This window comes from Mesoplodon mirus (genome assembly GCF_964341445.2).
Source record: "Mesoplodon mirus genome assembly, chromosome: 9".
In the NCBI taxonomy this organism is placed as follows: Eukaryota; Metazoa; Chordata; class Mammalia; order Artiodactyla; family Ziphiidae; genus Mesoplodon; species Mesoplodon mirus.
In genome coordinates this window covers 17,941,954-17,960,863 of record NC_138985.1, presented here as the reverse complement: position 1 = coordinate 17,960,863, position 18,910 = coordinate 17,941,954, and the positions used below count along the sequence as shown (strand labels likewise).

The following is an 18,910-nucleotide window of genomic DNA, read 5'->3' as shown; positions in this document are numbered from 1 at the left end:
TTTCATTGTAAATCTGGAAGCATCCCATTTGAAACAGGTTTATTTTTTCTCTTTGAAAGCTGACTGCGAAAAGCAAGGCTCATTTGCTATTCTCCTCGATGTTGCTGAGAAAGGAAAAAACAGACCCTTTCACATCTCGTGCCAGATTAACCTAACATTTTATTTCTTAAGCTATGTCATAGATAGCCTATTTATAAGCTGCTACGGTTCATGAGACATGCCTACGGGAATAAAATAAGAAGGAATAAAAGCTTCATAGAATAAAAGCCTAAAATGATTATTTATATCCAACAGATTTAAAGTCAAGTACAAGGCAGTCAAGTACAACCCTGGTCCCACCACATGAGCTCTGGATCCCATTACATCCCACCTTCTAAGCAAATCTGCTCTACTGGTCATTCCTCTAGTGTATTGTCATCTTTTCTTTCCCACTAACTATCCCGTAAGCATTCAAACGTACTGGAGTCCCTTCTGTCTCAAAACATGATATTCCCTAAATCCCACTTTCCCTGTCAGCTGCTGCGTCTCTCATGCCTGCACATGCCGCTATAATTTTTCAACTCCACATGACACTTAACCCATCACAATCAGGATTTCACCTCAATCACCCAGCACAAACCACTCACAGTGACCTCCATGCAGCTATACCCAATGGACTCCACCTCTCACCACCTACTAACAGTCACCCTCTTTTACGAAACTCCCTCTGCTCTTGGCTGCTATAACACCTCACTTGGGTTTCCTCTTCTCTCCCCATACTTTTTCCTTTTTCTTCGGATGTTCCACCTAACTTTTATATATTTTTGCTCCCAGATCTAATTCCTAAACCTCTTCCCTTTTGATCCTTTACCCTTCCCACGGCTTCAAATGCCAGCTATGGTCTAACAACTTCCACACTTATTCATCTCCAGTCCCGACTCCCCTTCTAAGCTCCAGGTCTCTTAGTTAACATGTGCAAAACAAAACTCACAATCTCCCTTTCTAAGCCCCACCAAAACCACTGTACCTCAGTAAATGGCACCACTGTTGACCCATTTGCTTGTGCCAGAAGCCTGAGAACCATTCCTCTTCATCTAATTCATAGCAAGTCTCCTCAGTTCCATCTCCAAAATTCATCTCAAACCCACCTAGTTCTCTCCACCTCTACTGCCCATCCCAGATCAAGCCTCATCTCAAATATATGACTACACCTCATCCTAACTGCTCATCTCCCCACTTTTTCTCTTGCGTCCTCTGAACTATTCTTCACACAGCAGCCACGGTGATCTTTTCAAAATACATATCTAATCATGTCACTACCCACTTAGAACACTTCAGTGAAGGACCGCCAATGGACCCTAAAACCACCAGATGAAAAGTTGTTGGGGAATAGGATAGTAATTTAATGCCAAAGTATCACCTCACAGGTTATTAACGCAAAGGTTGAAATGTACCTTTTCAAGGGAGACAGGCAGTGGTTACCACTTAACCAAATGACCAAACTTAGCGTCACTAACAGCAGGACATCCTTACATTATACGTTTCCTGATCTGGTGCAAATAAAGTTCACAACATCACCTATGAAATATTCTTACCAAAAATGTTTAACCTATGTCTAACAACACCTTAGGCCTAACTTCCAACTTACAGAAAATGTAAAGGAAAGAGAAAGAAGTTAAATACTTCCACAAAGAAACGATCAGACAAATCCAGAATGTGAGCTATTCCACAAGGCAAATAGCCTGGACTCTTCAAAATGTCCATGTTGTGAAAAGAGAAGAAGAGGGACAGAAGATAGGAGGTGGGAATCGGTCTACGTTACGACACTGCAGAGACAAAACGACCAAATGTAACGCGTGAATCTTTTAAAAGTGATATGCGTACATGGATCTATTCATGTGTATGCATACACGTATATACATACATGTGAAAAGGACTTTTTAAAAAACAATTATGGAAATTTGAATATGTAATAGTTTACTGATTAATGTAGCTAAGTTCTTTCAGTGATAATGGAAATGAGATCATGTAAGAGTATCCTTAACCTAAGGAGATACATGCTGAATTATTTAGTGGTAAAGTATCATGGTGGCTGCAACTTACTTTAATGATTTAGTCAAAAAGAAAAAAATGCTATCTATTTAAGAGGAGAATGATAAAGCAAAGGATAAAGCATTGTGAATGATATGATTATTTAAGTAAAAGGTACATGGATGTTCATTATATTCTTGAACTTTTCTGTACAATTGAGCATTCTCAAAATAAAAGGTCGTCCTAAGAAGAAAAAAAAAAACTTTAATGACCTTATGACTCTTAAGATAAAACCTAAAACCCTTCCATGGTCTGCAAGGCCCTGTACAACCTGGCCCCTGCCTACCTCTTCAACGATCTCGCAGTACTCTCCCTCTTGCTCACTCGACTTCAGTCACCCTGTTCTTAGTTCATATACATCCTTCAAGTCTCAAGGGAAATATCATTTCCTGCCCTAAACTCCCCAAGACTGGTTTATAGAGGGACTTACAAGGCTGAGGGAGACCCTGGATGGACAGAAAAACTATAGGATGGATTTTGAAGGAGTGAGGTGGGAAAGGAAGCAATTTTCAGTTTTCATTCTGTAAAATGAAAGGTACTGGCTGGACTAGAACATATTTGGAGATATTAGTAGCTTCATTAAACATCTGTTATATGCTCTCATGGCTTCCTGTAGTTCTCATTCATAAAATGTACCATGACTCTATTCAAATACTACGTGTGCACTTATTTAACGCCTAACATCCATACTGAATAGTAACTCTCTACTAAAAAAGGTTTAGGTCAGTTTTGCTCACCATTGTATCCCCAACACCCAGCACACAGTAAGTGCTCCATAAATGTCAGCTCAATGAATACCACATAACTTGGCTTTAAAGGAAAGCAATTTTAGTCTAAGCGTTACTTAAGTGGTAACTGTCCACTCAAGCTGGGATGTTAAAAGTGGCTATAAAGGCTTCCCTGGTGGCGCAGTGGTTGAGAGTCCGCCTGCCGATGCAGGGGACATGGGTTCGTGCCCCGGTCCGGGAAGATCCCACATGCCGTGGAGCGGCTAGGCCCGTGAGCCATGGCCGCTGAGCCTGCGCGGCTGGAGCCTGTGCTCTGCAACAGGAGAGGCCACAACAGTGAGAGGCCCGTGTACAGCCAAAAAAAAAAAAAAATGGCTATGAGATTTAGTTATTAGAGTTGATTATTTAGATGATTATTACAGTTAATGAGCAGTTTTTCCACCAGATTCATTGACTGTAATCATACTGCTCTCCTCTCATTTTCAGGCATTTTTTTCCCTCTCTATTTTCTCTATCTACAATAAACAGGTGTTAAGAGATGGAATACTGTACACTAACAATTTTATGTGAAGCTCTGATTGTCAGCTCAGGTTATAGCATATAGCTCTTAAAGCAGCTAAGCACATAGGTTTAGAACCTAAACATCAGTAAGCCTGACACAAAAAGCATCCCGATCATCGTATGCCATTTGTTAAAAATGGAGCAGGTGAGAAAATGTAGCTTGATTAAATATGAATCTATCCCCTCTATTAGAACAATAATACAAAAACTAACTATTAGAACAATAATCTGACTGTGGCTTCTTTTATACAGACAGCAAATGTATACAATTACAGTGGAGAAGGTAATTTGGTATGTAAATATCCACATAATCACTTATGTAAGAGTGTGGCCCTATTATATTTTATTTTCAAGATCAATATAGCTAAACAATGGCTAAATGTATGGAACTCAAGTATAATTAAGTAAATTGATAAATACAACCCGGTTCTACCTGTATGGTTGGTAAAAACACACAAGGTTGGGTGTTTGGATAATTTCTCTTGGTCTTCAAGATCTTCATATCCAAAGTTGACAAGTCTAAGAACATAAATGCATTTACAAATAAGTTCCCTCATAAAGGATGTGAGTAACCACTATAATTTACCCATAGAAGTAGAGACATGTCCTCGAGAAATTCCTGTAGATAATATGTCTTTTTGTTAAAAACAAACAAACAAACTATAATACAGTAATTTTTAAAAATACATGTTACATAAATGGCATGGCCTGGCAATAGAGAAAAAAATATATATTCCTTTCAACTTATGTTTTTATAATTTTTTTGATTTTAGAGTAATTCTGACATTATGTTTCACAATGGACAGAACTGAATATTCATACAGGATGAAATAAAGGTAATGAAATATGTAACAGTTTGAGATTACCATTAATTCAAGAAGACTTTCATTTCTTCTGTGCAGTTATGGCCTTGTGTCTATTTTTTCAAAAGTGTCTCATGCTTTTACTACATGTAAAATAATCTGGAGGAAAAAAACCTCACCTTTTGTGTAAAAAGGAAAACAGGAAAAAAAGTAAAGCAATAGTCTCAGCTGAGCTATAAGTGGATTGACCTGCAATATCCTCCTTGATAGCAACAAGAAAAGGGTTTTGATGTTTGATTCTAAACGTAGCTCTCTCTCTGACTCATCGAATACTTTTGTTGAATCACAGGGAGAAGGGCACTTCCATAGATCAAAATAAATGGAGACGCCCTGCAGAAATAAATGACTAAGAAAAATCAATATGATTGACTTTCCATGGAAAAACCCTGTGCTCATGCTTGACAACATTGTTTATATTCCCTATAGAGAACAGAAACAGAAAAGATGACACCCCCCCACACACACACAGAATATCAAACTATTCTTTTATCTGCATACCATAGATTAGGTCTAAATATTATATAATCATTCTGCCCACAAGTGTCTATAAAAATTAATAGTAATCTATGAGTAACTTACTTGAATCCTGACTCAGTTAATGATATGTCCAAGGGTGCTTCAAACTGTCAAAATAATCAGGAGAAAACCAAGTGAAAAATGACATTAGTTAAGGGATGATAGTTCTGGACACCAGTGCAAACCTGACAACACTGTGCTTGCCTAATGATGAAGAGCTCCTTTAACCAGCATTATCTTCAGAGGATATCCCCCCAATCCACAGACAGAAAGTCCACTGGGGACATTCTGGAGTTTACATACATCACAAGCTTGATGTGTATTTATTTCTCAAAAGGCAAACTTTGCTTCAGATTGGACTACCATAAATGGGTTTTATAATAAGCCAGTTGGAAGTTGGCTTTTAGAAGACACCGATGATCACGTAAGGAGGGAAGGACTGGGTGTCTTTAGGAAGAGAATGAGCGAGTCCAAAGAAGGGGGTAGCAGGAGCAAGTGAAATTCTTGTAATGGTATGACATCAATCGGTATTAGACACCAACGTTAACCCTAGTCAAGAAGAAGAATGTTCTGTGCATCGCAGAGAAAGATGTTTGCGACTCCTCACTACAAGGCTGGCACTCCCAACAACTTTTCCAGGAGTGGTTCTGGATTTGTACTGACTGAACTCTACCCTCTCATTGACTTTTTTTTTTTTTTTTTGGTATGTGGGCCTCTCACTGCTGCGGCCTCTCCCGTTGCGGAGCACAGGCTCCGGACGCGCAGGCTCAGCAGCCATGGCTCACGGGCCCAGCCGCTCCGCGGCACGTGGGATCCTCCCAGCCCGGGGCACGAACCCGCGTCCCCTGCATCGGCAGGCGGACTCTCAACCACTGCGCCACCAGGGAAGCCCTCTCATTGACTTTTTACCTTATGCTCACATGTTCTTTTGGATCAAATGATGCCTAATCACCTAAAGCTATCTACTATTAACCACGCCTACTACCTCCCACTGATACTCACTCTTACCCATTTTTCTTTAATATGAGGCATTCAGTTAGCAGAAATTTACTGTGTGTGCTCTTCTAATAATCTATATTAACTGCATTTATTACAGAATTGAAGTCTTGAGATGGCAAGAACTATTTTACTTGCTCATACAAGTGAGTAAAAAACAAGACCAGGAATGTTAAAATGCTGTTGATGATAATAACTCTCTTTAAAAGGGTCAATGGGTTGTAAAAGTTCCTTAGCCCGATCATTTTCTGGACTTACCATTAAGCTAAAGTGCTCATCAGCATAAAACTGGATGCATTTTAAGACACTCCTTGATTTCTAAAAAAGAAAACAGAGTACGTGACAAATGAACAAAAAATCAACAAACACTAGTTTAAAGAGAGAGAGAAAAGGAAGCAACCAAAAATCAAACAGTAATGAAAACCTTTTCATTATTTTTCATCAACTTTTGTCGACCACCCCATCAATGCAAATGAAGTAATTAATAAATTACAATAACGATAATGTCAAAATTAAAATACTCCCACAAAAAGGAGGGCCAGTGGACTAGTTTTTACCTTCAGATCGATGTAGTATAATCTCTGCCCTGACATATCCCACTGAGCCCAAACAAAATCTTCGGCTACTCTCTGTCTTGGGAGATGGCCAGAATTTTTAATTACCTGAGGAGGCAAAGAGATTTTAGAAATAAATAACTATTTTAAAGGAGAACATATCTGGGTTTCATAATTATTTTGCTTATTCTATCTTTATAATACATGTAAATTATTCCACAGTTTATTTTTAGTAGCCCCTACTGCCAATACATACACATGGAAAGTCTTTCCAAAAAAGATTGAAGGCATCATTTCATTACTTGCTCTTCACAAACACTCTGCAATAAACTATCTTATTTTTATTCTTAGTTTGGCAGACAGGCTGAGGCTGCTGAAGGCAAGGCCACACCTACCACAAACCAACAGCTGTGCTAACACAAGATTCAGAGCTTCCTGTTCTGGACATAACCCACTCAGGTATCTGCAGTCTGGAGGGCTTTACCACCAAAGGTAGAGACTGTTAGGCCAAGGGAAAACTCAGGCCTGGGAGAGGAGGGTTCTGGGCAATGATCCTAGATCTGCCATAAACTCTTCATGTGTCTTTGGTCATGCTTCTTACCTTTATGTCTTCCACAATGAGCATGATGATACAGCCCATCTCTCAGCAATACTTAACTATTCATCCTTCAAGACCCAACTTAGGCATTGCCTCCTGTAGAAATCCATCCCTCACCTCCCAAGATGAAGGCAAAGCTCCCCATCTCTGTATTCCTATGGTGCCTTGGCATGCTTCTATTACAATTACATTTTAATGAATGTTATAAGTCTACCCCAACGAGTATGCACTCTTCTACAACACCTTTACATTCTCAGTGGCTTGACTGTTTCTAGCATGTAGAAGTACTCAAGGAATAATTGTCAAAAGAAGGAAAATGAAACAGGGTATGCAAGGGTAAATTGCCAAGGACATGATAAGTGTAATACAAGGAATGAAGAACTCACTTTCCTCAAAACTGCTCATCAAGCAAAGGTAATCTATATCGGGACAGATGAGTAAACAACGAAGACAAGTTGATGTAGAAGGAATAAGGGGAAAAGGGAACATCAGAATGGTCCATAGTCATACCTCAACCTCTCTAATCCTAAATGGGATTTCTCCAATGAGGCTAACTTGGAACTCAAGGAAGGACATGGCATGCAGAATCATACACCTCTGTTTCTTGTTTGCCTAGTTCCACCAAATTTGCTGGAAAAAGATCCAAGAGTACAGTACCTATCTGACTCTTAACTTTGGGGAACCCATCTTGTTTCCATTTTTCTGAAATTGTTCAGGTTAGGGTAGATTTGGGAACGCTCAGGTAAAGGCCTATACTAGCATGAACATGATCATCGGAACATGGCAACCAGGTTCACATGGCCGTTCTGTCCCTCTCTAGAGCTTCCTCACCTCTGTGAGTCTAGGTTGTCGTGTTCCCTGTAATCACGGGGATAATTATAATACCACCTCTATGGTATAGGGATGTTGTGATGATTCCACAGACCTGCACATGGCTTTATGAAGCTGTCATCTAAGCCTTTAAGAATGAGGGCAGGGGGCTTCCCTGGTGGCGCAGTGGTTGAGAGTCCGCCTGCCGATGCAGGGGACACGGGTTCGTGCGCCGGTCCGGGAAGATCCCACATGCCGTGGAGCGGCTGGGCCCGTGAGCCATGGCCGCTGAGCCTGTGCGTCTGGAGCCTGTGCTCCGCAACAGGAGAGACCACGACAGTGAGAGGCCCGCGTACTGCAAAAAAAAGAATGAGGGCAGAAGTGCCTCCCAGAAGGGCACATGTGGATGAGGGAGTGCTGAGACTGTATTGCTTGGCCAGGAGAATCCTTCCTGGGCTCTGACAGGTGCCTCCTGGCCTCTCTCTCTCTGCAGTGTCTCTCATGGCTCCCAACCCCTCTTCTAACCAGCCTGTCTGTGTCCATTTCCACTTCCTGACCCCAACTTGTTTATTTAACTCTCTCCTCTAAATTCTCATTGCTGGCTTTGGGATTCTGCACCTTGGTCTTTCCTCTCTGGCCTGACCCTTTTCTGACCACTGGCCTTGTCTTGGCCCTGCCATCCACTCAGCCACTAGTGGCCCAGAGCTCCAGCCACATACTTTCTGGTCATTTTCCAGCCAGGCCTCTTGATTTGATGCTTTCAATCATAGATACATAATTAATAAATGCCATCTCCCATTTCAATTTTGTTCACATAATTTAAAATTAAAATCAGAGAAGGACTATTTCAATGCAGACTATTTAAATATTGAAGGAAATAATTTTTTTTTCCTTTTTTTCTTTTTTCTTTTTTTTGCGGTACGCGGGCCTCTCACTGTTGTGGCCTCTCCCATTGCGGAGCACAGGCTCCGGACGCGCAGGCTCAGCAGCCACGGCTCACGGGCCTAGCCGCTCCGCGGCATGTGGGATCTTCCCGGACCGGGACACGAACCCGTGTCCCCTGCATCGGCAGGCGGACTGTCAACCACTGCGCCACCTGGGAAGCCCTGAAGGAAATAATTTTAATATCAATAATATATTAAGATCTCACACAAACTGTCAAGAAAAAGACAACCCGGGAAAAAACAGACAAGGATATAACTAAGCAGTTGTCAGAAAAACCAATTCACATAGCCAATAAGCAAAGAAGATGCTCAGCCTCATCAATATTAAGGGAAACACAACCTCGAATAATAACGATATCAACTTAAACGCATCAGACTGGATTTTTTAAAAGGCAAATACATCTATTACTGGTACGGATAGAGGGAAAGGGTACTTTTATAGTTTGCTTGCAAAACTGAAGTGTTACAAGTTTTTTGGATAGCAATCTGGCAAAGTCTGCTGAAGTTTATTAAATGCATATAACCATCAACCCACTTATCCATCCCTGAGGATTTAACCCAAAGAAACACATGTACCAAACATGTAAAGCTAAAAACATTTGAGACAATTTGTAATGCAAACAAATAAAAGGGGGAAAAAAGGCAATCAAGTGAATATCCATCCATGGGAGAACAGTGACAAAACTGTGCACATCCATGCCAGGGACTATTTGTACTTCTAAAGACAATGAACTGAGCTGCTCTAGGGTGCTTGTAGGTAATTCCACAAAGTTGAATGAGGAAGGAGTGAATAATAAACAAACCCCTGGGTGTGTCAGGGGTGGAGATGGGAGACATATAGGTATGGAGAAAAGTGTGAAAGGATACACACCAGGTTGTGAACAAAAGTTAGAGGTGAAAAGGCAAGGGAGAAGTAGAAAACAAGCAAAAAAGAAAAGAAAACTGAACTATATAGAACCTTAGCATATATGCTATGATCCCATTTATTATGTGTATGTATGTGTATATATGTATAAGAATTAGAGAAAAAAGTTACCTCTCTATTTAGAAACCTATACGGATACCCCTGATATATTAAGTAAAAAACAAAAACAAAAGCATCAAATTAATATTTATATTATGATTCTATTTTGGTAAAAGCAACTGAATCCCAGCATCTGTACACCTAACCTTGAGCAAGGTACAAGGCATGGGAAAGGTCACACAAGGCCGTCAGTAGTTATGTCAGGAGACTGAGATTGGGGGGTGAGGTAGATAGAAAGGAGATAATCAACTCCTTCATGTAGCTTGTATCATTTCACATGTTACAACAGCACGTCTATAATTGGAAAGACACCAAATAAAGTAGTATGTTTCTATAACAATCCATCTTTAATAGGCTAGAAATGCCACTCTTTATGGGAAAAAACTCTAAAGCGAAAGGAATTTCAAATATTTACCACTCCATTTCCATCTTCTTGGGTAACTTGGATATGAAGTTGTTCAATATCTTTTAAAAAAGAAACAATAGAGAGTTTAACCTTCATGAAAAATATGAGTACTTTTTTTCACCTAACAGTTGTGAACATTTTTTTATAAAAGCAAAGCAGATTAAACAACTGGCTGAAACACAGTATTATCACAGATGGCAATCTCACAAGGCTCAAAACAAAACCCACCTTTCTCCACCCTCCCTTTAAGTCTGTTTCAAGTCCAGCATTTAGTCTGCTCCTCAGTATCAACAATACATGAAGCATTGAACTCTTCTGGCCCCTGGGTTCCCTTAACAAGTATTTTCCTCCCCTATACCATCAGTCTTACACAGGGCTAATGAGGGCTCATTTGGCAGGGTTTATCTTCAATTTCCAAATACCCAATACCTCTTTATAGGAAAACATCAGAGAGAAAACTCATTATGCCAGATATTAGGGGGAGGTCTTTGTATAGGGGTCATTAACAGAACTCTGAACACTTTATTGATGTGCAGATGGTCTATTTTTCTCAGTAAGAGATTTAGATTCAGCCAGATGTACCTTCTGCTGATTCTAGTTACAGAAATATGAGACAGATTATTGGACGAGCGTATAGGAAGCGAACACAATCCTAACCCCTCAGACTTGTCCTTCTAATTATAAATCAGCACTTTCACCTTATAACATGAAAGACAGCTTACTAGATAAGATGCACCAGTGAAGTTTGTCCTTTCTCCACCCTTCCCCCCGACTTGAAATCATCATTAAACAATGTCCCAATCTTATCTGCCTCTATCGGAATTTGCCCAAGTTACCAAGGGTCCTCGAGTTCTGCCATGGAGCTCTTCTAGCTTCTAATGCCTTTGCCTCTGTCCATCTAAGCCTCTCTCCTTCAATCATGGTTATCCACTGTGAGAGACATCTTAAAGAAGGATGGACTAAAGAAGGCAAAAATGACCTGTACAACTGTTCTACAAATATTCTACCATGTGCCCAAGCTGGAAATCCATATATGCAGGAGCCCATCATCTACGGAGGTAGAGCCTAAGAGAACAACAAGTGGAGACAGAAGGAAAGCCTTTCCACAGGAGTCCTAGGTCTCCAGTGGACATCAAAGGTCAGTGGCCCCTCAGCACTGGCGAGTGGACAGCTAGAAGATTCATCACGCCTTTCCTACGCTTCACTGGGAGATGCGCCGTTCATGAAGTCCTCACGATATACTTACATTTCTCTTCTGAAATCAGTAGCAGATGATTCTCTGGTAGAGGGTGACTTTCAACATGTGGGTAGAGGAACTGTAAAAAGGAAATTAATCAGAATCATAAGCAACTACCTTGCTTACACAATTATTTCAAAAGTTGTGTTTCATCACTATACTACTACAGACCATAGAAGGGACTGGGAACCACAGAATAGTTTAGGTGAATCACATTCACACACACACATTACAGATGGAAGCAAGGAAGAAAAGGGGACACTTTCAGGAGCTCAGTTTTCCAGGGGGGGAGTGATCACAGGTCCAGCACAATTCATTTAGACAGGTTAAAGTGTTAGCCGTTTCTAGGGATGGTGCTTCCTATTTGGAATATGGGATCCTGAAGCCAATCAGAAACAATTTAAATAACATTTGTGCAGAAAGTTCTGTTTCACATGCACCAAAAAAGAGTGACTGATATAATCTGTTGTGCAGCTAACCCTAGTATTTAATTTGAGAGCCAAGTGAATGTACTCTCCGTGACAACTTCCAAAGTCCCACATGCAAGAGAAAAAGCAAAACAGAACCAGGGACTTTCCAGGAAAGGATAGTGAATCACAGTGTGGCAAGTGGTGGAGGATTTACCTCAAAGCACAGAACGACTGCCACTGGGAAGAAAAGGCTTGATCCACCCCACTCCTCCTCCTCTGTGCCCACCCTTATTTGTCAGCCCACAGGACAAAGCAGGCAGCCAGAAACACAAGGCCTGACACTGTCAGCTGTGATAATGAGGGAAAACTGGCCATGGGATAACTCCAGTGACTTAATTCTTTCATCGTCAAAAGGGTAACTATAAATCAGCAGTTTCATTTTGCAACATGAAAGACAGCTTACTAGGTAAGATCCACTGGCGAATTTTGGGTTTTCCCTCCAAACTTTAAAGCATACTGAAAGAACATAACTTTTCATGTCCCTGTTTTAACGCCTGCAGCCTCTCGAAAGACAAGGGAAAATTCTGACAAAATATATTACCTGGTGTCCTAACGTTTCATAATGACAAATTGGAAATAGAACTTGTCAACTTTTTTAAAAATTTATTTATTTATATTTTTTGGCTGCACAATGCGGCATGCAGGATCTTAGTTCCCGGACCAGGGATCGAACCTCTGCCCCCTGCAGTGGAAGGGTGGGGCCTTAACCACTGGACTACCAGGGAAGTCCCTAGAACTGGTCAACTTTTAAAATTGCTTATAGTCAAGTTTCCCTTTCAGAAAAACAAAACTTTAACTATATCCCATTCTTCACAGCAAAAAACTCAAAACTGTAAAATAGACAGGAATGCAGAATTCAGCTACAAGAATAATATAGACATTATTATCTGCTGATTTGTGAAATTGTGCACATCAATAAGGATACTTTGGGGACTTCTCTGGCAGTCCAGTGGTTAAGACTTTGCCTTTCAATGCAGGGGGTGTGGGTTCAATCCCTGGTCGGGGAGCTAAGATCCCACATGCCTCTTGGCCAAAAAACCAAAATATAAAACAGAAGCAATATTGTAACAAATTCAATAAAGATCTTAAAAATGGTCCACATCAAAAAAAAAAATCTTAAAAAAAAAAAAGGATACTTTGTGTACTGGGGTTGGGGAGAAGCAATGATGAGTGACACCACATAGATAATGGAAGAGCAAACACTCAGTGCCTCAAAATAAGGAGAGGGCTTCCCTGGTGGCGCAGTGGTTGAGAGTCCGCCTGCCGAAGCAGGGAACGCGGGTTCGTGCCCTGGTCCGGGAAGATCCCACATGCTGCAGAGCAGCTGGGCCCGTGAGCCATGGCCGCTGAGCCTGCGCGTCCGGAGCCTGTGCTCCGAAACGGGAGGGGCCACAACAGTGAGAGGCCCGCGTACCGCAAAAAAAAAAAAAAAAAAAAAAAGGAGAAACTACAGATTTGGCCTCCCCTGGGTCTACAGAGGTGGCCAGACCCTGCTGGCTTAGAACTGTGACCTGGACTAAGGTGCTGACCAGTTCTAAACCTTTCCCTGGTCTCTCTGAGGCAATCAGTGAAAACGTAATTTTAAAAGTTCCATTCAGGTGGTGGTTGTTTTTCTTTCTAATTTGAGGCAACCCTGAAGCAAGGCCTAGAAGTGAGAATACACATAGACAGGGTTCAGACAGAGCTCTACAAAAGTGTGCAACATTTTGTGGGGTTTTGTTTTGTTTTGTCTGCATTGTGAGTAGGAATCTATATAGATTAGATTATATCATATTAGGAAAATATTTATGTTGTAAATATCGAGCTAGACTCTGATTATTAATATTCATCGATGGAAGGTATGTACTACAGGCATGTAGACGAGTGTGTAATTACCCAATGGAACTATCTGGAAGATGCAATCATGCTGGTGGGGAACTCTCCAAGGATCCCAGATTGGGATCCAGACCCCACTCACGACTGTCTTGCTGAAGTGCCTCCATGAAGGGGGTCAAAGCTGCACATGTAGACTTAGGGAAATGTACTACTGGAAATCATCATGGACGTTCTGGTAAGAAAAAGGAGAGAGATCGCAGGGCAGGACCAAACTCCATGGACAGTGAACAGTGTTTCTCTAAAGGAGAGCAGAAGGCAGAGAGGAAGAAGGTGGGGATTTGCCATGGATGGAGGCCTGGAGGAGTTTCTCTCTCCAGAGGCCTAAGCCTGAGGAGCGGGGAGCAGGGCTAGGAACTGAGATGGGCCCACAAGATTAGTGTGGGTCCACTTCATGTGGGTGGGGACTTTTCTTTTGGCCTACAGATGACATCAGGCATCTTGTACTTTTAATTTTTTTTTGTTTTTTTTTTTTTTGCAATACGCGGGCCTCTCACTGTTGTGGCCTCTCCCGTTGCGGAGCACAGGCTCCGGACGCGCAGGCTCAGCGGCCATGGCTCACGGGCCCAGCCGCTCCACGGCATGTGGGATCTTCCCGGACCGGGGCACGAACCCGTGTCCCCTGCATCGGCAGGTGGACTCTCAACCACTGCGCCACCAGGGAAGCCCCTTAATTTTTTTTTAATTAAGATAAAATGCACATAACACAACATTCACTATTCACAATTTTCACTATTAAGTATACAATTCAGTAATTTTTAATATATTCACAATGTAGTGCAACCATACAGTTGTAAAAACCTTTTCCTTCCTACGCTCTAATTACCTTTTAGTTGGCCTCATCCTTCAATAATATCTCCACTGCCTACACAGCCCTGGATAAAGATGCTAAGGAAACCAAAATAACAGGCCAGGGAAGGGAAGTGTCCCACAGTCAGCCCTGCACTGATGACAGCGTAAACAGAGTGGCTTCCTGGGGGAGGGAACGCAGCTTAGAAGCTCCACGCCAGGCCCTGTCTGGCAGGGAGCAGCGGCCCACAGAGAAGCCAGGAGTGGTGGCGAAATGCACCACTGTAAGGACTGGCTGACAGTGGACGACTGGGCACATGAGAGACAATCCCCTCTCCCAACACACATTGCAAGAGGGAGACCCACAGCCAGAGGCTGGGAGTGGGTGGGGGGAGGGAGAAGCTACCCAAGGCAATTGTGCATCAACCCTGCATGAATACGGATAGTTGATTCTTGTTCTCTGCGGTAGTCATGTTCCATAAAGTCACCAAACACACTGAAAACGGAACCACTGCTCCCAAGGGAAATACAGGGATAGGAACGTGTGAGCCTCTAGTTACAACATTTTTGTCAACAAATTAAAACAAAACTTTGTCTCATGTGTGTTCCTGTTTCAAAGACACTTTCTTTCATACATGCTGTTGATTCGCTAGCATTGACCTCAGTCAACAGTCCTATAAGATAATGTCTAAATGAAGTGTATCTAATTAACACAAGTGTTCTCTGAAAAGAATATCGCAGCCTTCTTGCACTTAGGAGCATGAGACGGCACTTGAGCAACACACTTGGGGGACATTTTAAACAGCGAAATCACCAAGAAAAGCCAAAGAGTGTGAAAAACGTGGCACTAAGTTGACTGTGAAAACAACCTTTGTTTGCAGCCTGAGAACCGAATCAAGAAGGCAGTGTCGGGCCTCCCTGGTGGCGCAGTGGTTGAGAGTCCGCCTGCCGATGCAGGGGATACGGGTTCGTGCCCCGGTCTGGGAGGATCCCATATGCCGCGGAGCGGCTGGGCCCGTGAGCCATGGCCGCTGGGCCTGCGCGTCCGGAGCCTGTGCTCCGCAACGGGGGAGGCCACAGCAGTGAGAGGCCCGCATACCGCAAAAAAAAAAAAAAAAAAAAAAAAAAGAAGGCAGTGTCGGGCTTCCCTGGTGGCACAGTGGTTGAGAGTCCGCCTGCCAGTGCAGGGGACACGGGTTTGTGCCCCGGTCCGGGAGGATCCCACATGCCGCGGAGCAGCTGGGCCCGTGAGCCATGGCTGCTGGGCCTGCGCGTCCGGAGCCTGTGCTCCGCAGTGGGAGAGGCCACAACAGAGAGAGGCCCGCGTACTGCAAAAAAAAAAAAGAAGGCAGTGTCACCTTGTTCTACCTCATCTGGGAACATGTGCATCAGTTGAAAATTTTTTCACTGCTTTGCCCATGTCTGCAAATGACTGTGAAAGCACCATGAGTATTGATTTTGGGGTAACAAATAAATTTTAGTGGGTAGTAGAATTTGCAAATTCTATGTGCAAGTAATGAGAATTGACTATATCTAGTCTACTTGTGTTATACACACAGTGCTTCTGCATGGATTCACAGAGTTGATAAATTCAGGGATTAATTATATCATTTAATCATAGGTATTTAATCTGTCAACTCTATGAACACATTAGATAAACCATTTTTAACTTCCTTTAAATGTGTTTTGATATTCTATATTTTATCATGTGAAAACATTATAGTACCATTAGACAAACCATGATATAATAGAGACAGAGAGCTAGGTTTGAGTTTTGATTTTCATGTTTGCAAAGGAAGAGCTGTTAATTCCAGCCATACTCATTCACTGGATTGCTTTGAGGAAAATGTGATAATGTGTGTGAAAGCACTTTGTAACACCACTGCCTCTAGGTTTCATGCTTTTTGATTAATGAGATAAATGATAAAGATATGCTCACTTACCTGTACCCAAATATAGCTATCCACTGCTTTTAGAACCTTCACATTGTTAATGGGGTGGATCTCGACCAACAAAGTTAAGCACCTTGAACCTATAACGTAAAGGACGCTTTTAGTAGCAAAGTCCAGAATATCACAAATTATCTCCTCCACATAGGTCTGAACTTTGGAAATGTAAAATGTATTACTTATTGTATTAGCTACTCCACAAACAAAAGTATTTGCCTTAAAATTGACTTTGAGACTTCTTAAAACCCAAACTTTGAGACTTCTTAAAACTTAAAGAAAACAGCATTGGACTTCCCTGGTGGTGCAGTGGTTAAGAATCCGCCTGCCAATGCAGGGGACACGGGTTCGAGCCCTGGTCTGGGAAGATCCCACATGCTGCGGAGCAACTAAGCCCGTGAGCCACAACTATTGAGCCTGCGCTCTTGAGCCCGCGAGCCACAACTACTAAGCCCGCATGCCACAACTACTGAAGCCCGCACGACTAGAGCCCGTGTTCCACAAGAGAAGCTACCGCACTGAGAAGCCTGTTCGCCGCAACTAGAGAAAGCCCACGCGCAGCAACGAAGACCCAACGCAGCTAAAAATAAAAATTAAATTAATTAAAAAAATATATATATCATAAAGGAGAAGTCAACGTACACGGAATGAGGAACAAGCTCCTACCCATTTCACCATCATTTCACTGGCCCTCTCAGCTTCTAAGTCTAAGCAAATACAACTCAGTTCAGTGTCACTGCAATTCTGCATATTGTTTGTGTAGGAAAGTATAAAGATATTTCTGATGCATGAATGTGTTACGGTTGACAGCAGTTAGGACGGGGGCTTGGCCTCCCTCAGGAAGGGTTGCGGAGCTGCATGGATAAAGACTCACTTACTTCCTCAGTGCCACATTGGAGCAAATGTCATAAAAGATAGCAATTAGGAGGAAGTATGGGACGCAGGCTAGAATGGGGATATCCAAATTTAGGCCAAACGTTCCCCTCCTCAGAAAAGGAGTTGCCTTATATTTGAGTTCTTATCATGACTAATATTCTCAGGTGCTTTCTCAGTGACTTTTTTTTTTCCTATGCATAAAACTTTATTTTTAAGTCTGGTGAGAGCCAACACACTGTCATTTATTTTTGATTTGAGTTTTATTTTATTTATTTTTATACAGCAGGTTCTTATTAGTTATCTATTTTATACATATTAGTGTATGTATGTCAATGTCACTCTCTCGGTTCATCCCACCACCCCACCCCCGCTTGGGGCCCATACGTTTGTTCTCTATATCTGTGTCTCTATTTCTGCCCCGCAAACCAGTTCATCGGTACCATTTTTCTACATTCCACATATATGTGTTAATATGCGATATTTGTTTTTCTCTTTCTAACTTGGTGACTTTATTTTGAATAATAATTTACAGTTTGGGGATGGTGCAGCAGCCTGGAATTGAATCAGTACCAGTTATCTCTATTTTCACTATTTAAGAAAGTAAACTAACAGCACTGCTTTATGTTAAGAAAAAGGGAAAAAAAAGGTAAAGAATATAAAACAATTTCTGGGATATTGCCTCAAAACTGTGAGGACTGGGTATCTCTGTAAACACACCTTTTTAGAGATTACTAAAAAAGCAAAGCCGTGAGTGAGTTATTATGTGGGATCACAGATACACAATGACAGAACAAATGAAAAACAAATATTGCTTGGTTGACGGGTACTTGTAGCTTAGAATAAAAATCCAGTGACAGGATCATTCACAATTCAAAGGGGCTATATTTCTAATAACTGGGACAAGGTAAAGGTGAGGTACTTTGGGAATCTGCTTGATGACTCAAAAAATGGCTCTAAGAATAAGAGAGAGATTGGTGTCAAAGATACTTGTGGAAAAAAACAGAATAAAAATGTTCTGTGAGAGTGAGAAAAAAAGTAATTTTCCTTATTATGTTGTTTTAAGTGTATATAACTAGTTTAACATAGTAAATAGTAGAAGCTGATATTTGACTGTTTCCTCTTTTGCCCTAAAAGCTTATATATTCCTTTTGGGGGAAAAAGGTTTCTGGGGGGCAGGCAAGGGAATCTTCTCATTGAAAAAATAAGGAATCACTTTCTACTCGGCCTTTTTGTCAGTGAATCTGTTCCCAGATGAGATACCCAGCTATCAGCTAAATTCACTTGCCTTTAAAATGGGAGGATTATCAAGGTCAGAAACCATCTTCCTACACTAATTTTTTGCTTCTTTAGGGCGGCCCAGATACTTAACTAATATAAGTAGTTTAACGATAAGAGTAATTGTGTAAACAGGAATGTCTCTCAATAACATACCATGTGATTCCATAGTGTAACAGCAAGCACTCTGGATTAGGATTCTAGGGACATCGGTTCTAGTTTAAAATCTGCCACTAACCTAATATATACTTTTCAGCACATCATGAAGCTTTCCTAGGCCTGAGTGCTTTGGGGGCTTTTGTTGTTGTTTTTGGCCGCACCATGTGTGGCTTGCGGAATCTCAGTTCCCTGCCCAGGGATTGAACCCAGGCCCTG

At 41.7% G+C, this 18,910-nt stretch overlaps 1 protein-coding gene across 1 annotated transcript in view; it reads right to left on the bottom strand.

Annotated features, from left to right (window-relative positions):
- GSAP (gamma-secretase activating protein) overlaps window positions 1–18,910 on the bottom strand; it is a 91,974-nt gene that overhangs the window by 53,165 nt on the left and 19,899 nt on the right. The window contains exons 6-12 of the mRNA XM_082632316.1: window positions 16,382–16,470; window positions 11,317–11,386; window positions 10,080–10,129; window positions 6,292–6,396; window positions 5,993–6,052; window positions 4,802–4,845; window positions 3,793–3,878 (exon numbers count right to left, since the gene is read on the bottom strand). Coding sequence (XP_082488442.1) covers window positions 3,793–3,878; window positions 4,802–4,845; window positions 5,993–6,052; window positions 6,292–6,396; window positions 10,080–10,129; window positions 11,317–11,386; window positions 16,382–16,470 — 504 coding nt within the window. The remainder of the gene's footprint in view (window positions 1–3,792; window positions 3,879–4,801; window positions 4,846–5,992; window positions 6,053–6,291; window positions 6,397–10,079; window positions 10,130–11,316; window positions 11,387–16,381; window positions 16,471–18,910) is intronic.